Source organism: Necator americanus, chromosome III (assembly GCF_031761385.1).
Source record: "Necator americanus strain Aroian chromosome III, whole genome shotgun sequence".
NCBI classification, from domain to species: domain Eukaryota; kingdom Metazoa; phylum Nematoda; class Chromadorea; order Rhabditida; family Ancylostomatidae; genus Necator; species Necator americanus.
Window position 1 is genome coordinate 28581305 of NC_087373.1, and position 21216 is coordinate 28602520.

At 41.1% G+C, this 21216-nt stretch overlaps 2 protein-coding genes across 4 annotated transcripts; both read right to left on the reverse strand.

The window, feature by feature from the left end:
- Positions 1 to 365: 365 nt before the first annotated feature.
- Positions 366 to 14272, reverse strand: RB195_011254 (uncharacterized protein; the record flags this gene model as incomplete). Of its 2 annotated transcripts, XM_064192593.1 has the most annotated exons (33): positions 366 to 536; positions 781 to 864; positions 923 to 995; positions 1065 to 1151; positions 1208 to 1275; positions 1372 to 1441; positions 2958 to 3037; positions 3212 to 3316; positions 3408 to 3477; positions 3786 to 3865; positions 4101 to 4205; positions 4589 to 4693; positions 4972 to 5079; positions 5134 to 5189; positions 5243 to 5312; positions 5384 to 5510; positions 5568 to 5743; positions 6745 to 6903; positions 6969 to 7118; positions 7400 to 7510; positions 7558 to 7712; positions 8734 to 8903; positions 8969 to 9129; positions 9196 to 9336; positions 9428 to 9517; positions 9568 to 9627; positions 9690 to 9806; positions 10804 to 10943; positions 11018 to 11096; positions 11165 to 11228; positions 13934 to 13971; positions 14024 to 14039; positions 14265 to 14272. In XM_064192593.1, the coding sequence occupies 33 exons, from the start codon at positions 14270 to 14272 to the stop codon at positions 366 to 368; spliced, it is 3294 nt and encodes a 1097-aa protein (XP_064050175.1). The 2 variants fall into 2 exon arrangements, with proteins under 2 accessions (XP_064050175.1, XP_064050176.1); XM_064192592.1 differs by lacking the exon at positions 14265 to 14272 and having other exon boundaries at positions 13934 to 14037.
- Positions 14273 to 18916: 4644 nt separating this feature from the next.
- Positions 18917 to 20978, reverse strand: RB195_011255 (uncharacterized protein; the record flags this gene model as incomplete). Of its 2 annotated transcripts, XM_064192594.1 has the most annotated exons (4): positions 18917 to 18996; positions 19090 to 19242; positions 20012 to 20194; positions 20945 to 20978. In XM_064192594.1, 4 exons carry the CDS (start codon positions 20976 to 20978, stop codon positions 18917 to 18919), a joined length of 450 nt encoding a protein of 149 aa, XP_064050177.1. The 2 variants fall into 2 exon arrangements, with proteins under 2 accessions (XP_064050177.1, XP_064050178.1); XM_064192595.1 differs by lacking the exons at positions 20012 to 20194; positions 20945 to 20978 and adding an exon at positions 19879 to 19942.
- Between the last annotated feature and the right edge of the window lie 238 nt (positions 20979 to 21216).

Consider the following 21216-nt stretch of genomic DNA (forward strand, 5'->3'; position numbering starts at 1 on the left):
CTCTCCATAGATATAGGTAGTTTACTTCAATGAAAAGAATGAAGTAATAGAATCTGCGATACACATGCGCATACATTTCGAATTTGTGGTAGATGTACGAGCACGCAAAAACCCAATCTTAGAACCTCCTATTAAACAAAATTTAAAGGGTAATAAGAAAATCTTAAAATTTACACAGTTTAATCATCACTTTACATCAATCACCAGATTTCATGCCTTGGCCAAAGAAATTAATTATACAAAATTAAGTACAATGAAAGTGAAGCACGTATAGAACATGAACAAATGAGATCGAGATAGGATATATCATAGCAGAATCGCTAATGTATCTGAATATCTGTGAAACATTAAAATTGTGCATAGATTCAACATTCACTACCCCGAGCGCTCCGCGTCCTGGAGGCAGGACCGCTTTCTTTTCGGTCCTTTTTGACTCTTCCACAGATGCTCTGATAGCGTTTCACGTCGTCTTCAAGTTCAATCACTCGTTTTTTCAAATTGTAGTTCTCAAATCGCATCTTCTCTACATAGCTGAGCTTTAAAGGAATTTGTTATCTAAGGAAATTACATTAAACAGACAAAATAAGGAAATTTCTCGTGTTTTTTTTAAGGAAAGGGGTAGGTTTCACATATGCGATACGGAGGAGCCGGACCCTCCTCAGATGAAGGGGGTCTACCCTCTTCATGTGAGGAGGGTCCGGCTATCGCATATATGGAAGGATCCCTCAAATAAAACTTCCACGGCTCATTGTGGGTAACAATGGACGACACATCACCGACCTTTTGCTTATGATTCTGATGGCCAACAAGTTCCACTAACGCTCGATCATCTTGTTCCTTTGTAGACCGGAAGATCTCTATTTCCTTGAAAACAAAAATAGCATATAACAGAAAAGAAAGGAACAAATTTTACGGATTTAACCTTTGTTCTGTTCTCCAACTCTTCTTGAATATGCTTCTGGTTAGCTTCCAGCTCTTGGTTTCTACGAACCAATCTGAACGAATCCCCTGCACGAGACTGACGATAGCCATAAAGAAAAAGTATTGTGTTTTGCAAAACATACGACTCTTTTTCAGCTTGTAATTGAAATATTCGCGCCCCCTTGTCGTCAATATCAGTTGTCATGCGCCTTTCTTTCGTCGAAAACGTTCTGAACGGTTCAACGCTTTTCCAGATTTAGTGAGTTTCAATCAAATTAGATCTCACTCTCTTAGCTCTGCCAATTTCTTCTCAAATGTTTCTTGAGCTGTCTTCCGGAACTCCGTGAATTGCTGCTTAAATAGGCATGAGAACTAATAAGAGTAATGTTTTAAAACTTATAAAGTTGATGAAGAGACCAAAGTAGTGAACAACGAGAATTGAATGCTCACCTTTGTTTTGACATGAGCACTCTGCTCCAGCCCAACCTGAGACTGTACATTCTTCAGCTCATCGGCATGTCTGGAATTAGAGCCGCACAGTTCACTCGGAAATTTGAAAGAAGCAGAAATTCAGAAAACGAAGGTGAGAAAAGACCAATATTTAAGTGGCGAACTCAAATAAAATAAAAAGCTTTATGTCTCGGAAGCACCATCGTGAACTGCACAAAATAGAGGGAAAAGCACAAAACATTGCAAATTTGTGAAGAAAGAGGAATTTCCGACTTTCAGTAGATTTCTATTAGGGTGTTCCGAAAGTATCTGCCGAAATACGGCAGAATTTCAAGGCAACACAACTTTTTAACAACATTTTATTATTCGACGAAATAATCTCCATCAACATCGATGACCTTTTGCCAACGTCTAACAAGATCACGGATTCCTTTGGCGTAGAACTCCGGCGACATGGAGGCGAAGAAAGCCCGAAGGTCATTTCCGAGGTGGTCACAATCATCATAGCGCTTCTCTTCCAGGTGATGCTGAAGCGCTCGGAAGAGCGATCGGAAGAGGTCGGGGCCAGGTCCAGGCTGTACGATGGGTGCGGTAGAACTTCCCATCCGAACTCCAGAATTTTCTGGGAAGTCTTCTTCGCGATACGAGGGCGCGCATTATCGTGCAGCAGGCGAACGTTGTCGAGCCTCGGGTGCTCCATGCGGATTATTTCGGCCAGTCTTTGCAGTTGAGCGCAGTAGATCTCGGCAGTAACTGCCGTATTGTCCAGTTTGCAGCAGTTCGAAACGGTAGATCCCATGAACTCCCTACCAGACGCTCAGCATGACCTTCTTCTCATGGATTTCACCTTTCACGAAAGGATCCGAGATTTCATCGCCAGCACACCACGCACGTTCGTGGGTGTGGTTGACGTAGAGGACCCATTTTTTTTAATCTCCAGTGACAATGCTGTCCAGACAGTCGAATCTGCGGCTTCTGGAGAGCAGCTGAGTGCATGTCCAGGCGTCTTTGCCGGTTGCCTTCGCTCAATGCATGTGGGAGTCACTGACTGAGCTTTTTCACCATTCCAAGACTGGCAGCAAAATACCGCACACCTTCATATCGATGCTGCTCCGCCAGATTCTTCAGTTCGTCGAACGATATTGCCGTCGGTCGACCAGAGCGAGGCTCATCTTCGAGTTTCTTGTTTCCGGCTTTGAAGCGGTGGAATCAGGCGCGCACAGACCGCTCAGAAGGGGCTTCAGTGCCGAATAGTTGACTTAATTTTCGATGGGCTTCAGCAGCGGGGTGGCCAGATTCGAATTCGTAAAGGAGTACGTGTCGAATACGGGTGGAATGTTCGGCCACTATAGGATGAAATAATTGCGAAATTTTCGGCAGATACTTTCCGAACACCCTAATAGGATGAGTCCAGAACTCCAAAATCTAGAACTATGCACTACTATTTGGTTAATATATTTGGTGCAATTAAGATTGCCCAATTGGAAATAGTACCACAAAACAAAAAAAGATTCGTTGCAACATTAAGCATCACTCATAGTTTATTTAACATAAGAGTATAACGTTCACGTCGATAAAATTCATACCGTCTTTTCAGTTTAGCGACCTCTTCTTCTCGTTTCTTCTCCACTTCCACAATTGCTTTTTCTTTCTGAGCAACCGTTGACTAAAATATGAAAGAATCTTAGTGTTTGAGTAGAAATCTCATATCATCTTGTACACTTTCACAGTCCATCTACTCTGTACAACACTGTTTAAATTGTCCTACGCATAAATCGCCTCGTTACTCAGTTTTCCTTAGATTCGTTGTAAAATCATCCAGCCAAGCAAATCCGTTTACCTTACAAATGTCAAGCTGAAGCTGGACCTCCATACACTCATCGTTCTTCTCATGTAGGGAAGCTATTACATGATTAAGTTCGTTCTTTTTAGACTGCAACGCATCCTAGAAAATTCGACTTCCTTTTAAAACTACTCGAAAAGTGTGATCAAGTTGCGCCATTGAAGAGTAGTAATAAAATATCGGAATTCCTCACTTTTGTCACCGCATGGGCAATTTGTTCAGCTTCAATTTCTTTCTCTGCACGCTTACGTTCCTCCGCGAGTCTGGAAATATGCAAAATTACCGCAAAGTTCAAACGTTTTCTACACACCATCTGTTTGTCATACAAGTCGTACAACAATGTGCGGGAACAGTCGTACAATGTTCCTTTCGTATGATCCGGTTGAGACGAATCTCATACAACTGCACTGAAGTAACTAAGCACCTAGCAACTGCAATGGTATCTGGGTTTTTGAGAACTTCTAAAGTTTCATTCAAAAAAAAACTTTCAATTTTAAAACACAGCACTTCATCCTAAAACAATAACATCGTAGTGATCTACATTACTGAGACCAAAACATCAAATACTTACCGACTTTCCAACTGTTTTATTTCATCTCTGCTTTCTTTTTCCAGTTTAGTTTTTGTTTGCTGCAGGAGGCCAATGCTCATCTAAACTAAGAAGCGTCCATCCGAGCAAAGGATTACTTCAAAGTATATTTCAATTTGAAAATGTGACACTTTAGATAAAATTAAAAAAAAAACGCTAGTAACCACTGCTCGAGAATGGTCCAGATGTTTTTTTCATTTCAACTGATGAAAAGTGAGATTTCTTTGCTTAAGAGTTCAATGTCGTAAATCATAAAGATCATAAATACAAACATAAAACAGCTGTGAACAATCTGACCTTGAGTTCGTTGATTTGATTAGTTAGAACGGTTTCTCCTTCAGTTTTAACATTAAGTTCAAATTCCATTGTTTCCATCTTCTCTTCTTTTGCTTGGATAACTGCCTAAATAACTCTATAAGAGTCCTCAAAAACACCTTTAAATCTTCTTTCATTTCTTCCCCGTTACATTTCATCATCATTCATTTTATTTTCAAAAAGAAAGAATCCTTTGCTCGAAATTTCGACATGTCTGCCTGGTTTGTTTTAGGTAAGACACCCGTATTGCTATGTTGCTTTAAAAAATGCTTTTTTTACGCCATTTCATTTCTATTTTTGGTCATTGTTGTTCAGCATGCGCAGAGACAACAAATTAGACGCATAAGGTTTCACAGCAGAAAAGCTAGAAAAGCTACGGTGTCATCCGATTTGTCATCAAAGGCAAGTTTTTTCTGTTTTTCAGCTTCAAAAATGAAAGGATATGAACAGAAAATATTTCGCTATTTCACCTTATACTCCTCTATTTGTCGAATGAGCTTGGTGTGTTCCGCACTTCTTTGCGCAAGAGCAGCGGTAACCTGCTCGAACTCCTCAGCTTTCGCCTGCAGATCCAACTGCAAGAATAATGCTCGGTGGAACTAATCAGAAACACTCTGTCATATGAAGGCCTGAGTGTGTGGTGGTCAATTTAAACCAAACGTAGGTGAGTTTTTGGTGATTCCCAACTTTATAAGCGTTTTGGTGAGGAGAATATTATGACCCTCTAGTACGCTAGCGTTTGTCAGTGTTACAACCAACAATCTAACAGATGTCGAAGTTTAGCCTTTAATTCTAACAGAAAACGTAGCACTGGTAAATGATTTTGGCGCTACATTTGCTAATAACGACGTACCGACTGCAACTTATATTGTTCCTCCATTTCATGCATTCGTTCTTCAGCTAATATTTCTTTTTCACTTGCAGCACGAAGTTTCTCTTCAAGTTCAACTTTAGACGACTCCTAAATATCTGAGAAGTAGGTAAGATAATTGTGGTTTAGCAGAAATTTACCAACCAAATCTGCTACACTTTTGAGTTCAGTAACAAATTGCTCCTGTTCATTTTGCAAAACTGGAATTAGCTGGTACACTCAAAGGACGCAACAGAATAAAAGGTCTTCTTACTCTGAACTTTGTCCTCCAAATCATAGTTTTCTGCTCGTATGACGTCAATTTCCTGTTGTAGGCGGCATTTCTAAGCAAAGCAAATGGATAACTCATCAATTTCATGTGAAACTATATCAGAGACCAAGCAAATACTGTCACCTCATCATTGGCTGTAGAAATTTTCAAGCTGAGCAGTTCGTTTCGCTGTTTTTCATCCACTAGTTTCTCCTGAAGTCCATAATTTTCCGTCTCCAAGCTTTGTACTTGCGTCCTTAGCACCGACTCTCTGGAGACATTGGACTTGAGTCTTTCTAATAGCGCCAATGTTATAGAGAAGACTTACGATTCAAGCAGTTTTTTCTTTTCTGAGAGCCACTCCTTGGCCTGGTCTTTCTGTTTTTCGCAAAGGTCTTCTATTTGTGAATCCTTCTCAGCGACGATTTGTGACAGGCGGTTGTTATCCATTTCGAGACGTAGTAACTCGCGCTCTTCTATCATATCCCGATCTTCTTCTAGATTCTAGAAATGCTTCTCAATTGTTAATTCTGGGCTCAGAAACGGACTAAACACCGGTCGACCAATTGTGGTGGATTGATGGAAAATCATTTTTCCTGCTTTTTTGAGAATTACAGCAATAAACAAGATTAACATATAATATATTCTCCAATGCTGTTTTCTACCCTGTTCCCATCACCTCTCTCGTTGATCAATTATATATTTCAACGTTTTATGCTGGTTTTTACTGTTGTTTTTTAAAATGCTTTCTAATGTCTTTCTTTTTTCCTAATCTATCATGTATTATTGTATGTTCTCTGTAAACAGCACACATCTCCCAGGCAGCTTCAGCCCTTATCACTTCGATTTGTAAAAAGCAAGCGAAAGTAGCTCCGTGTTGTCCACTTAAAGCCAAGATACCACGAAATTGACATATTGAGAGGACCTGCGGGAAAAGCTGGAGATGGTGTTGTAGATTATGGTAACGAATCTGGTTCCTCTCATCTTTTCCTAACCCTCGTAAAAAATGGCGTGGGCACCGCTTTAGTCCCTACGAGGTACGTTGTAACGCTCCTCCATGTACGCATTCCAGGTAGATTCGTTTACTTCACTTGAATAGGGTAGTAAGAAAACATCACTGATCTTCGACCAGTCGCACTTGGATGCGGCGAGGTGGAACTGAAACCGTCTTCCACGCCATTTTTTTTATTACGATTAGGGAGAGGGGAGCTGAGCCACCCCACATCCCACAATCTACAACCCCAGCTCTAGCATTTCTCGCCAGTTCCCTTACCACGATTGAGATCTAATTAGAGGTAATCTATGGCATTCCATTTTAATGACTTAAGAATTTCCTCAGCACATAATGTTTCTGTTTCTTTCTGTTTGAATTCCTAACTCTCAAAAAAAATTGTTTCTAGCCAAATACCAAGAAGTGCCTACATGTTATGGAGCTTGGCAAATTTTGTTGGGAATAACGATAACAGAATTTACCAAATTTAATAACGTTTAAATGACTAACTAACTCCTTGAGAGGGAACATCTTCAACTACACTATCGTCGAAGAGCACCGGCTTAAACGCTCGTGATTTCCGGTCTGACGGATTTTTCTGCGTAAATAAAGTTTGTCGTCGTTCCTTTCTTTTTCGAGCCGTCAGCTTCAAACTGTCCATCGGAGTACGAGACTAAACGCTTGCGTATTGCACTTTCCCTTGGATTAAGAAGGGCACAAATAAAATAAAACACTCACAGGTGTTGTACTCAAATTCAATCTGCGAAGAGGTGATCCTAGTGTCTCATCGTATCCTTCCAAAACGTTACCGTATTTCTCGTTTAAAGCTTTTCTGGCCGCTTCAGTACTTTCATAGCGAGCTTTCATTTGATCGAGTTCACGGAGTGCCTATACTTAATCGAGAATAGAAGAGAAAAGAAGCAGAAACTTCGGACATTGAGATGGTTTTGCCCTATTGCATCTAGATGAGCGAATTAATGCTGAAGAAGTAGTCAGAAGAAGTGATGTTCAAAATTAACATATAGATAGTACAAGAATGCTAGTTTTTCATGCTGCCATTATTGTTCACTACTGTAAGGGGAGTTCAGAAGCGGACGCTTCTATTTGCACTGTTTTAAAACAACTCGTTATTTATTTGGAACAGTGCTGCTGCAACAATCTGGACTCACGTTAGACAGGTCATTTTCCAACTGAACACGAGTCAATGCTTCGAAGGTCTCAATTGAATCTATCCTGTCGTTCAGCTTCGCCGTCATCTCGCGCAATAGTTCGTCTTGTGGCTGGAAAAGTCATACTTTTCCGAGATATGCTTTAAATTATCTGTTACCTTGGCATCTCCTTCACTAGCTGGCCTGCAGGGTATTTGCGCAGCAAAAACATCACGTTGAAGCTGTGTTTCAACAAGTTTCTTCTCACGAGCAATAGCCAGCTCTTTCCACTGCTTGAGTTCGTCTTCAACTAAGGCTATTTTAGCTTCCAGCTCTAAAAACGAGTTGACAAGTCACGTTGACAAACTTCCCTCTGACTACATCCTTTTGTAGTTGACAAAGTTTGTAAAGTGGTATTGACTGCCGAGAGCTGATGCCATTATGTAGCAACCGGATTTCCCTCGCAGTTTACTTGAAAAACTTATTTGCCGAAAAACTGAAGATCTCATATATTCCAATCTCATCTGTTGACCAAAGTCTTCAGATCTAAGGAAAGAAGACTGAAACGTTGCTATTTATAGACTCAGATATAAACCTTCAAATGTTCTACCTTCTAGGGACGCTTCAGATTTTGCACGTTCTACATTCATTGGTTATTATGTTTGGATGAATATTTAATACACTTAACAGACTGACGAGCAAGTGGCACTTTGCTTATCCGCCGCATATAATTTTGCGCATTCTTTTTTTTTGCGCTGCGAATGTCCGACTGCGTCGTCGAACAATGTCCCAGAAAACAGATAACGAATATCACTAAATATCTGACAACTCCTAATAAAGTATTTTTTGATGCTGTCCCCCAACATCGTAGGACATTGTCCCACGCGGCAAAAAAGTTCCTCTGAGGATAGACTCAAACATGTGATAGTCGGGCCCGGTCTTCAATTCATAATCGTTTTGAATATATGAACGCGTATGCAGCCTTACAGTAACTTGCAAGTGCAAGCCAATGTGTCAAGTCAATGTTTTAGACAAGTTTGGTGGTAATTTATCGATATAGGATTGCTTATCTCCAGGGCGGCTTCGAATAACCAACCGTGCTGCCGCAGTCAAACCTCCTACTGACTGCGCCACTAACCAAAATAGTCAAAAAAATACTACGTGTTAACAACATTTTCATATTTGCCGGTTGAAAAATCAAACCCTTCCATTTAATTGGCATCATAATGAAATTCTTATTCAATGTCTTTGAATTGAGATGCATCATAGCAAGGCAGCAATCAAAGGTAAGAGAGATTGAAAGTGAGCTTTGAAAATATGGAATTTCACCATTTATGAAAAACGTTGTAACAAACCTGAGCGCACTCTTCCTTCAATTGCTAGCAGCTCATCTTTTAGCCGATTAATTTCGCTCTTGTACGCCATTACCGTGTCGCCAGACAGATCCTCGTTTGCGTGTACTTTATTTTCAATTTTACGACAATGGGACGCAAACTGCAGCGTTGAAAGTGTCTCCGAGTAATATCTAATATAAGTTCACTACTTTAAACCCAACAACTGAAAGACAATTACGGGATAAAAATTACGTACCCTTTGTCCGGATGCAAATTTACTATGACCGCTGTCCTGCTGTTGCCTCCAAGCGAATCTCGTAGAATATGGGTCAGTTTAGAGTCTCGATATGGTACATGCCCATCACCTTTGTTAGCAGAAGATAGTGTTCGAATCACACGTCCAAGAACTGTTAAGGACTAAAACATCAGCTGTTAGTGAATAAAACTCAGGAACTTGCAGAAGAAAAAAACACAAATCCGCACCAAATTGATGTTAATCGCTTCTTTGAAACGATTTCCAACCGTTTTCGCTTGAGTCTGACGTTCTGACCCCGCCAGGTCTACAAGATTCAAAGTTGCACATTTTTTGTTGACGATGGTATTGATGAGTTCTTCTGTCTTGACCTGAAATGGAATAAGTGAAAAATGTCCATAACGGACGATAACCCTTAAAAAAACAATAAAATATCGTTGAAAAATGAAACTGATGGCCCGCCTCAACGATGAAAATCGCATGAGACCGCGATGATTCACGATTCATAGCTGTTTCTGCCGTGCGACGAGCATCCCAACCAACTTCAAGTATCTAAACTCGCACTCTTAACCTACAGAATTTACTAAGACCACAAAACTTACCCTCATCATATCAAAACTGGACTGTACAGAATGCTCAGAAACCCCAAGGAGTTGTACAATCTGAGATAAAAGATAAATAAAGTAAAAATATTTTGTCGCTAGCAACAACGAAGAAAATTCACCGTCGAATCACTGCGGATTGATAATTTCTGCTGAGAATTTCCAAGCAGATCATAAAACTCTTCATTGTAAAGCTCGACAAATTTACATGATACTCCATATTTGAAATTTTCGCCTTTCTGGAAACGAATTCATTACAGCATGCAACAATTACATCATTTACAATGAGCATTTTTTAAAAGGAAAAACATACTTTGGAACAGTTTCACGATTACCTAGACCCGCAAGATCGCCCACAAACTGAGGCTGCGACGTAAATAGCCCTCAAAAAATTCTTTCACGCTCTATATAACCCGTCCATCACAAGCAGATTAACGCCGAAATAAAACGAATCAATGTATTCCAGTTGATCAAAGCAAGTTCCCAACGAGCGACTCGCAGCGAACATATCACGATTTTGATGTGGTCAGCGAAAGTCCAGTGTTCGAGTTCGGGTTGAAGATTACGGAAACCAGCCAGGTTCCATTCACTTCATCCTAGCAGCCGTAAGAAAAGGCGCGGAAGACGCCGTTCTTCTCTACGAAATCAGCCGCAACAGGCCACGTTCACGAGCGAATAGTCCAAGATAAATAGTATCTCCTCACCGGCCTATTGAAGTAAAACCAATGAACAGGCTGCTGAGGGTACCGGAGGGTGTACAAGGAGATGTATTTTAACGTATCTCGTGGGAACAAATACCCTTCCCATGCCTTTTTTACGACGATTAAGAAAAGATGAGTGGGACCAGGTTGGCTACCGTAATGCACAGCCCGAAATCCAGGCTTTTATTGTGTTTACCGCACCACGCCAAAATGGTGATACGCAGCCTTTAAATCTCTCACAGCTACGCGCAAATCAAATTTGTTCCCGAGTTGCATAATCGAAGAAGGAGCTGAAGCATACTTCCTTTCTGAACTTTTCAACTTAGAACCCGCAAAATACAAAAGGTAAGAAGATTCACATCATCAGTGTTAACTGCAATCTTCACCTTATCGACGAAATTAAACCAACAGTTTTATTTTTATGGTTAATTCTTAGATAATTCTTCTTGCTCAAGACTATACATCACGTTAATCCTTCATGCATTCGAGATCACAGTGTTTCGAACATTTAAAAAAATATGAAAAAACTAGTTACTTCAGCAGCTCGGGTACAAAGCTTGGTGAACAATGCTTCGCATGCGCGTGGAATAAGCCCACGCTGTTCTGAATCCAACAAGAAATTTTCGACATGATGTGGTCCTAACATCGTATGGGTCTTTCCAGACCCAGTTTGGCCTTAAACATGCACTACTTATATGCAGTTTGAAAATAGTGAACGATCATCAAGTATAACAACTTCAGTAACATACCATATGCAAAAATTGTGCCGTTGTACCCATCTACACAGCCATCTATTATCCGACTAGCAAGGTCTTCAAACACTTTCTCCTGTAAGAAAAAAAAAACTTTACAAAAAATCAATTTAGCAGAAACGATCAATAGCATAAAGAGAGCACCTGATTTGCATCTTCTCCGAAAACTACATCAAATGTGAAGTTTTTGGGATTTTTCGGATTGAAACTGAAAATGCCGCGTTCTATCCCTAAGCAGAAATAGTAAGAAAATTAACCAAAGGAATAACAGACAGCAACAATTATGTTTTCTAATAGGATCAGTTGGGTGGAGAAGAACTTTTACGAAGAAGTGAAGGAAAAACTCCCTATTCTCTTTTGTCCATGAAAAGGAGGTCGTTAATGAAGAGGGGTTCCTCTTTGTTCGTCAAATTTTTCAGAATAGCTCTCCATCGGAAATTAACATCCGAGACGTAGTTCATGAGCACTCCCTCACTCTCACATATTAAAGTGGATAAAGTGTCTGGATTAATCAATCCGCTTGGGATGCGCCACGACGTTCACTTCAATTCAGAATCGTTTGAGGTTAGCGAACGTGTAACTGGCCTCTACAATGACTTGCGGGGGCTAGCCGATATGTCAATTCAAAGTTTTTATCCTCCCAGACAAGTCTGGTACCAATTTATCGACCCCGGAGGGATGAAAGGCTTGGTGAGCAGTAGGTCGGATTCGAACCTCTGATCGATCGTTCAAGCTGCGGAACCTCTAACCGACTCCGCTACATCTGCTCCCTAGGTAGTATAGTGGTGAGTATCCGCGGTTCACAGATTAACCCGAAAAGAAAAATCACTTAAAGGCATCATTATCACTAAACTGAAGATGTTGGAGTCTCTGTGGGCCAATATAGAGTTCGGAGGTGTAGATTACGTGTATGATCGTGGCTCCAGTCGTTTCCACTTAGTCGTCCTGAAAAGCACCCTTACTTCCTACGGGGTACGGCAGTGAAGTCTCCTTAGCAGTCCATTCAAGTAAAATAAAGAAATAGACAGGTGAGGTGAGAAACTTGCTCGCGTACAATGGTGGCGCTTTCTAACATACCTTGTAGGAACAGATATAGTTCTCACGTCATTTTTCAGAACGGATAGGGGGAATTAAGCGAAGCCACGCTCATACTCGTGCTCACACCTCTCACTCTATATTTGCCCATAGAGACCCCAACACCGAGAAGATTGATCATAGGTGTGATAGGGAGGAGACGGACCCTCCTCAGGTGAAGGGGGTCTAGCTCATGGGGTGCAGTTCAAGTGAAGGGGGTCCCTTCGCCAACCGTACAAAAGTGAAGGGGGTCTTTTCGTCTATCGCCCAGAAGTGAAGGAGGTTCCTCCACCTACCGTCCAAAAGTGAAGGGGTTGGAAAACCGGCTCCGACTATCGCATCTATGAGATCGATCTTCTCGATCATAAAAATAAAAAGGTACTAAAGTAGTTCGAGGAGGGGAGGGCAGTTAACACTGCTCGAATCGAACTGTACTCGAACTGAACAAATTCTTTTAAGAAGGCGAAGACATAGCTGTGATAGTAGGAGCGGGACTCTGAGCTCACTTTGATGATTTGTCTAAGTAACTTTTAACTTAACTTGAGCACTTCATCTACTGCAAAACATTTGAAGTCACAAAAAAAAAAGAAAGCACGGAAAGTACGGAAACTTTCTATGACTTTCTAAGATACATAACAATCTGTTTTTTTTTTCACAGAACAATGGTAGTTGGAGCGTTCTGGAAATGTAAACAAAGTGCACACAGAGGAAAAAAAATCGTCCCCAGAGCACAAGAAAAGTTTTTAACTATCAAATGCGACTTACATAATACCCGCCTCTCATTTCGGTTCTTTTGCTATCTTTGAAAACACTACATGATATGACTTAGCAATTAACTTTCAGTAGGTCTATTTAGAGAGTTTGGTAACGTTGAGGCATTATTAGTTCCATCTCTATTTTCTTTTTTTCTCTTAATAGCTTAGCTCTCCATGTCGTAGTTCTTGTAAGTCTAATGGTTAAGTTTTAGGACCCCGACTGACGTAGCTATTAAATTTCAGTGATCGAATAATGAACTATCGCCTTCTCAAATGGGAGACCCATTTCTCACTTAAGAACAGTTTTCGTGTTCTGTGAATGTTTTTGCTCTCAAAACGAAAGCTCGACTAGACCAGTGTTGTTTTTTGTTGTCCCCCTCCTCCCCAGCTACCTTTCCACTGTGGAAAAAAAAACCAGATTGTTCTATATCACCTGAGAGCCTATCTTTTCACCTTTCCTTCAGTACAATGAAAAAAAAAGAAAAATTCTCGCACCTTGCGTACTTTCTTTTTTTTTGTGACTTTTGTTTTTGCCTGTAGATGAAATGCTCAGGTTAAAGGCATCACCCCACGAATCTGAGGTGGTGCAGATTCCAGGTGGAGTATTCGTATACGGGATGGGAGACTATGGAGAGGGGGGTGATTCCGTCCATTTATTCCTAATTGCCGTAAAAAACGGCCCGGAAGATACAGCTTCAGGCGTAGTGGCGCACTATTTTCTACAGGGAGTTTGACTGGAGCGCACCAGCCTTGTACGGCGGCAATTAGGAAGAAATGAACGGAATCACCCCCCTCTCCATGGTCTCCCATCCGTATACGAATACTCCACCTGAAATCTGTAACACTTCAGATTCGTGGAGTGATGCCTTTGAATGAGAGAAGTCGAGTGTCCAAAGTAAATGAGCTCAGAACCCAACTGCTACTGTCGCCCTTATGTTTTCGTCTCTATAGAATAATATCTACAGAATAATTTGTGAGCTTGAATAACGCGGAAAGGTTCGTAAGATTTTGAAAGAAACAAAAGTATCAATCAACAATAAAAACATAATATCAATTCCACGGAAATTTTGTATAAGAAGCGCACCACAAGTTCCTCGTGTCCGAAACACTCAGTATCCTTTCCTGAGGGATTCTTGAAGCAGAGGGCCGCACACGGGCTGTGACTCGAATGAACTCCGTGCCTAGCATGACTGAAGCAGAGGAGGGAGAGTTTAAACAAAGAACTATTGAAAGCAACTATAGTTTGAGACAAAACATGAAATAAATGCGAGACACAATAGAAAATTCGAAAACATAAAAGAGTGAAGACGTTTTGTCCAGTCGCGTTCGAAATGATTAGAATAAAAGGTTAAAACAAAAAGAAAAATGACGGAATTATTAATTTGAATTATCGATAGGATTTATTATAGACTCACTCTTGCATCAATAAAGTGGCGCAACTACCGATGCTTTGTAGAAATAGTTACCGCTTTTCCGGGATAAGTAACGTAAAATGAGAAATACCGAGCAAAGGTAACAGGCTCTAAGCAGCCTTTAACAGCCCCAAGATGTAAAGATGAGATAAGCATTCAGTCAGGTCAGAAACACCTGACCTACAATGATGCTGCGTTTCATTCTCAAGCGTCTGCGGGTGCCCTCGCTGTGGGACACCCTGTTGCTGCTTCAATCTCGCCACGTTACGTGAGCGCCCCGCAACGAAGACAACACAGACGCTCAACAACGGAACGCAGAACGGAGGTTGCTAGCTCGACAGCAAACATTTCTCTTTTTCTTCATTTTTAGGATAAAACAAAGAGATACCTCGCGACTAAAACTGTTAAACAATCACTGGTTCGCACTTCAAAAACGCACTAATAAGGTGGTTCAAATCTTGACAAAAATGGGCAGAACTACAACTTGTTAACTAAAAAAATTCATAAGGCTAAGATTAATCAATACTTAATTTGAAATATCAACGTAATTCGAAAGGTAAGAGTGACAAGTAATATGGAATTCCTCTAATTTGTTTGAAAAAAACTGTGATAGTACGAGAGGTCGCAGTCCTAGCAAGTAAGAACGCGCCTAAAAGTAGGAACGATTCAAGGAAAGAACGGAAGAACTTCCTCTAACGCTTCCAACATTTGCACATTTTAATGACAATTAAAGGATACGTTTTGAAAAAGATGTATATTTCTTGAAGCTGCAAACTTCACGTTAGTGATAATTTTCCGATTGACTTAATACTGCAGATCTCTCCAAAGGAAAAGAAGGTGTTCGAACTAGTCTAGTTTGTACTACAGAAGGTCGTGCAAGGTATGTATTGGGGAAATGAATGGGTAGAAAAGTGGAGTACCGAATTAAAAGGATAAAAAGGATAAAGTCACTGGCGTATCAATCCACTCGGGATGCGCCAACGCGTTTTACTGGAATTCGTAATCATTGAGGTTTTGGAACGCGTGTTGGCCTATACAATGACTTGCGGGGGCCAGCCGATGATCAAGTCGGTGTTTTTATCCTCCCAGACAAGTTTGGTACCAATTTATCGACCCCGAGGGGATGAAAGGCTTGGTTTGCACCAGGGCGGTTTCCAACCCTCGACCGTGTGGCTACAACGGACCTCTAACCGACTGCGCCACACCCGCCCGAGTACCGAATTATCTACATTAAATTCTCTCAGAATGTGGTGCGCTAACAACCACCGTCATTGCTGAACTTCATACTGTATAACTACTAACTAACTATATAACTTCACACTACGGAGTACACGCCGTGGACAAATTAATTCTTTCCTATTTTTCCTGCTGGTGGTTCGCCACCATCAATAATGTTCACTATGTTAGGAATTGGTAAGGTTTAGAATTTGAGACTAGTATAGTCGGGTCAAATAGACCTGAAGCTCGTTGTTATTGCGCTCGAACCGGTGCAGTGGAGGGTAGCTGTTAGGATCGGGGTAGGACTCTTGCTGCCTTAGCCACTTACTGTTGCAGTTAGCGATGGTCCCAACTCGATTCCAAGCGTTGGCTTTACCGTGCCGCCTACGCAACTGCAGTGAAGTTGATGTCGTCTTGATCCGACTGTAGCAGAATTAGCGGTGGCGGTTTCGGGCGCCACTACGAACGTTCACAATGCTAGGAATTGGTGAGTTTTAGGATTTGAGACTAGTATAGTCGACAGGACCGTGGACAATAGATCGCCACTAGAATGTAGAAAAAAAAACAGCCAGCAATCCGCAGAAAGCGCTACTCTCACCGTCGCAGCCTCGGGAGAATAATAAAGCTTCAGGATGTGCACTGGCCCGAGATCGCTATGATTTTCCGAAGATGAGCCCTCACCAACAAAATCCTTACACCATCGCCATACAAGGCTAACTGTAAACGTTACTCAGCAAGACTACTTAGTTACTTAGAACAAATCATGAAGTCATTTCTAACCAGGTGTTTCGATGTGACTTCATCACGAAATCACTCACCAGACTTATTGATCAAGTAAGCAGGATGTAGAACGAAATTCGGGCTGGTCGCCCGGCTCCGTTCGTGATAGCAGATTTTGCAATAGAGGTAGAATCCATGTCTCATGATGGCGGGCAGTTCCAAGGTGCGGGGCGGCGGCAAACCTACTTCGATCTGATTCACTAATTCACAATAGCCAATTTTATGTGTTGATTTGCAGCCCTTCTGGCACCTCTCAGCGCCGAACTGAAGTCTCATCTTCCTTAAACGAAGGCTAACCCTAGTTCTTTTCATCCAGTGCGCAAAAAAAAGACAACTTCTAAAGACTATCATGCATCATTACCCTCGAATAACAACATTAAATGATGACACCAAATGATACGATTTGAAAGAGATGGAACATCGGACAGCATCGGCGATATTAATGAATAGAAGACTGATGGGAAAGACAAGACATGGAACAACAATACGATCATCAAACTCCCCTCAAGCTCGTAAATATAGTAACACCAACATAAGAATACAACACATAGGACATATAACTGGAATTCCCAAAGAGTGACTGCCTGGTGATATAGAAATGAAATCACTCAAATCTAACTCAGAAATCCACCAAATTTGAAAATTTCAATTCGCGGTTCCTGAAGACTGAAATGTACGTGAGATACTTACGTACTTATCCCGTCACCGTTACAAAAAATGCAGTGCCTTTTTCTTTCGTTTGAGTTTTCTCGTTGATTCTTTTCTTACTTGATCGTCATTGTGCATTTTATTCCACAGCTTCAGAGTTTAGTTTTTTAATGTCATTAAGTTCTTATTTCTGAGGTCGCTTATTCGGGGAAAATGTCGTTGGGGGGGCCCTTATTTCCCGAAGCTCTAACTTACTTTTTTCTCTTAGCAGCTTAAGTTTACATGTCATAGATCCTCTAAGACTAATGCTTAGGCCTTAGGGCCCCGATTGATTTCATTATTCACTTCGAGAAATAAGGGCGCCACTGAATGCTCCCCCTCCAACGACACTTTACCCACTTATTCTTTAGTTTCGCTCTGAATCTAGCAGCCAGACACTCTTTTCTTCTCATTTTGGAATGGTCAGGATGTTTCTTTGAAATGTCAAATTTAACAGGCAGACCTAAAAATGATGTTCCCTGGAGGAGCAGCAAATTCAGAGCTGCAGCAAGCTGCTGCCGACAAGGTCAAGAATGATATCGTAACTTTTGTGCTGTTTGGATTCCTAGTAGAGGCAGGTTCGTGCTAATGCTTAGTGTGGTTATTTTTTCTTCAGAAGAACATTTTTATTTGCAATATGAATGAATTTCAACATATGTACTTTCTACATACAATGTGTTTAAGTCGCGTGCGGCGCCAGTTATTTCGGCATCGAAGGATTTCTCGTCTGATCCGTTTTTAATTACTGGAATTACTGGTATGTCTTCTTTTCACATCGTTTAGTTATCATACTTATGTGATTAACGAGTAAGACTTATTGCATTTTGAAAAGAGTGTGACAATTTCAGGAGTAGGAATGTTTAAAACGCTCTGGTTAAAATCTTCCTCTACTTATTTCTTTCTTTTCTATTTTTGCAAAATCTATAAATGTCTCGGAAAATAAGCAAGAAAGCTTCTATACCATAACTTACCATATCTATACTTTAACAACTCTAAATTTGAAGAATTGAGTTCGTGAGGTTTCCGTATGAGTATTTAACTGATGTATACCATCTCGGATAGACCTGCTAAGATTTAGTGGTAAAAAGATGCAGAGGGAATTGCGAAAATGATCGATTGGTAGTAATGTTGCTTTTTTCGATTTTCATACTTCTTCTGTTCGTGTAAATCTGACCTGTTTTGTGAAACTCAGATTACTCCGTAGGCGAACGCTGTGTACGAAACGAAATATTGTTTGAAATTGCAGACCATGCGATGTCGAAGCATCCTTTTGTTACTTGATATTTTTTTCAGTGTCTATGAAGTTCTTTTTCATCAGGATCGACGAGTGGTAACACCCATGGCTCTTCCACTTTTATTGTTGGTTTTTGGGCGTTACTGTGAATCATTAGATAAGAGTTTTCACATATGCGTCCTACTGTTAAACTTTAGCGCACTTTTGCTCAATATTCGTGCTGCTAGATGCACGAACGGCTAGCTTCCTTGTTTTCTAGTTTTGATTCCATGCTCTTGTGATGTTATCGATACTTGTTCTAGTGGTACGCAGATTTTGTGGAAGATAGTTCTGGAATATATTTTAGGTGTTTCTGCTAACTTCGTCTTTTCACAACTGAATTCTGTTCTGATTAATAAATATGACTTGTTTCAGTGCAAGTTCTCTCTCTTCTTTTGTATCTTTTTGACCAGTTATGACACAAGCCCACGGTTGTCACAACTCGGACACTTACAACTTACAACATACAACAACACAGAACTTTAGTAGGAGAAGTCAAAGACAGAAGTTCTTACAGAGTAGGATCTTCTGGAAGGAGAAGAAGATCTTGTCTATATTCAGTTGTTGTTGTTTTTTTTCTGAGGAACATTAGGTGCTCATCCGACGGGCTAAAAGGAAAGGGCGGCAGCTTCTGGTAATCAATAACAATAATATTTTCCATGTGGACAACTACTATAAAATATAGACTCAGCTTATGTTAATGCCATGTATTTGATAATGCGAAAGGCAAAATTTCGAATCCCACTTGAACAAAAACTCCAATTGGGTCAAAACGGTCTGAAGCAGGATCAAACTGGTCAAGATGGAGGGCTCAAATTGCCACGGACCTTTGCACACCGTGTTTCCGACTAGAGCTTGCGAAGGTCTCACCTCGGGCAACGCTATTACCCCATAGTTCACATCGTTTCGACCCGGCAATGCATCCATTTTTTCTCTTTTTCGTCTGGGTTTGGACATAGATTTTCGTGAAATTGTAATGGAATCGTAAGGCAGTACCAGAGTGTGCTGCCGCTCGACATTTCCCTAAAAGAAGAAGTGTTTGTTGTGCTTGTTTCTTCATCGGACTTGATTCCCATGCACTGCGTTGTTCATCACTAACTCTGTATTTTTTGACAGCTTGTGGGAAAGTATGAGAGAGCGTGAGTGCACCGTGGATTCGATCATGTGTTAACTAGTATGCATTGCAGTGGCTCGAATTCGAGTTTAGAGCGATCTTACAATAAAAGATACTCAATAACTACTAGAGCTGATAAAAGACTCCGCAGTTCTTGTAGTTTTTGCTTTGTTGTTTTGGACAAGAATAAACTCAAGCTTCTAACGTTGGCATTTCACATCTTGATGTACTTGAAGAAAAAAAAAAGAAGTAAAGTCGGGTCAAAACGGCATGAAGCACGATCCAGTTTCGCAAGCGGCTGCGTTCGAAACGGTGCAGTGAAGCGTAGCGGTTGGAAGCTAGGTAAGTACGACACCGCTTCGAGGGCAACCGCTTACGCAACTGCATCGAGCTTCATTTCTTTTTGACCCTACTATGCCAATTTCTCCAACTGCGCAGGTATTTGAGTTCACAGGGATATTGGCTCTCCATATGCCCTCTTCCTTTCGTCTCTTCTTATTTCGAACTACGTTGGGTCAAAAAAAAAAGAATCATAAGCTACTTACTAGGCAAAACTTCTATGTCTAGGTACAAAACCGCAGCAATTGAAAGTTTTAATTGGACAGTCATGGGTTTCGCTGTTATTGCTTCATTTTTTGCATCCTATTCATCAATCCATGCGTAGAAACAGAAACCTACCTTGCATTTCGTATTGATTTTCAATCACAGTAGGGTCAAAACGACTGCAAGCACGTAAACAATTGCGTACACCGCTTCTCTCGAGGGGCTTCGGTGGAGCGTAGCGGCTAGGAACGTGGTGACACCCTTGCTGGCACCATCCATCGCTGCAGTTTGCGACGGTCCCAACTCGGTTCCAACTGCCTGAAATGGGTGATTCAGTTCGATTTAATCCGATCCAAGGTGAGCAGTCGCTACGTCGTTGAAGCAGTTGGCTTAGAGTTTGTCCGCTTCGTTCTGAAGAGATTTGGTTGTCTAGATTGTGAATTGAATTGACCACTTTGGAAGAATTCTAGAAGGGAATTAGCCGAAACGTTTGTTCATAAAATTAATAATAACTTCGTGAGCAGCTGATTAAAAATCAATATGACATCCTACTATGCCGAGTTTCATTGAAATTCGCACATTTCGGCTAATTTGGATGTCTAATGACTGACTATGTACGTTCTTTGACAAAGAAGCTGCAGCATATTTGAACTGCGCGTGTAGGACACCCTATTTCGTGTAATAACTTGAAGATTAGCTGGCATAGTTCACATATACAAGAAATATACAAATGTTTTGTAACTGTTTGTAAAGGTAGAGGATTCTCAGTTACAGTCCGCTCAGGTCGTTCTGATTTGTGATGCTAAATCGCAAAAGTGGCCATGTGCAAGGCGGCAAAGTTTTTAATCGTTCATCAAATACTGCAAGCGTGGTGGTCAGCAAATCGTCTGATTTCTAACACAAAAAGGGTTAAAGCCAGCATGCCATGGAAATGAAGATGCAGAGATCTCTGCACGGCAAGATGTGGTTAGGAGTGTGGATAGGAAATATGAGTGCGATCGTGCCCAACTCCACTAATTTTCCGTAAAAAGACTGTGAGAAGCAGCTTTGTGGACCGAATTTTCTTACGAAGCCACAGCGTTTGAGGTATGAGTGCAGACATACGCCCCGCCTCTGCCAGCAATCGATAGGCCCGATACGATCCGTAGGAAGCGCAGTGGAACACAGAACGAGGATCTACATCACTCGACCGGACAATGGAGGGACTGGCATTCTACCCCGGTTGCGATCTTTTTCGTTGAAATTGAAGATCAACCGGGATCGATTCAGCTATGCTCTAGGATGACACATTTCGGCTAGGATGTAAAAGTCGATCCAGGCAATAACATCAGCGGATCGAT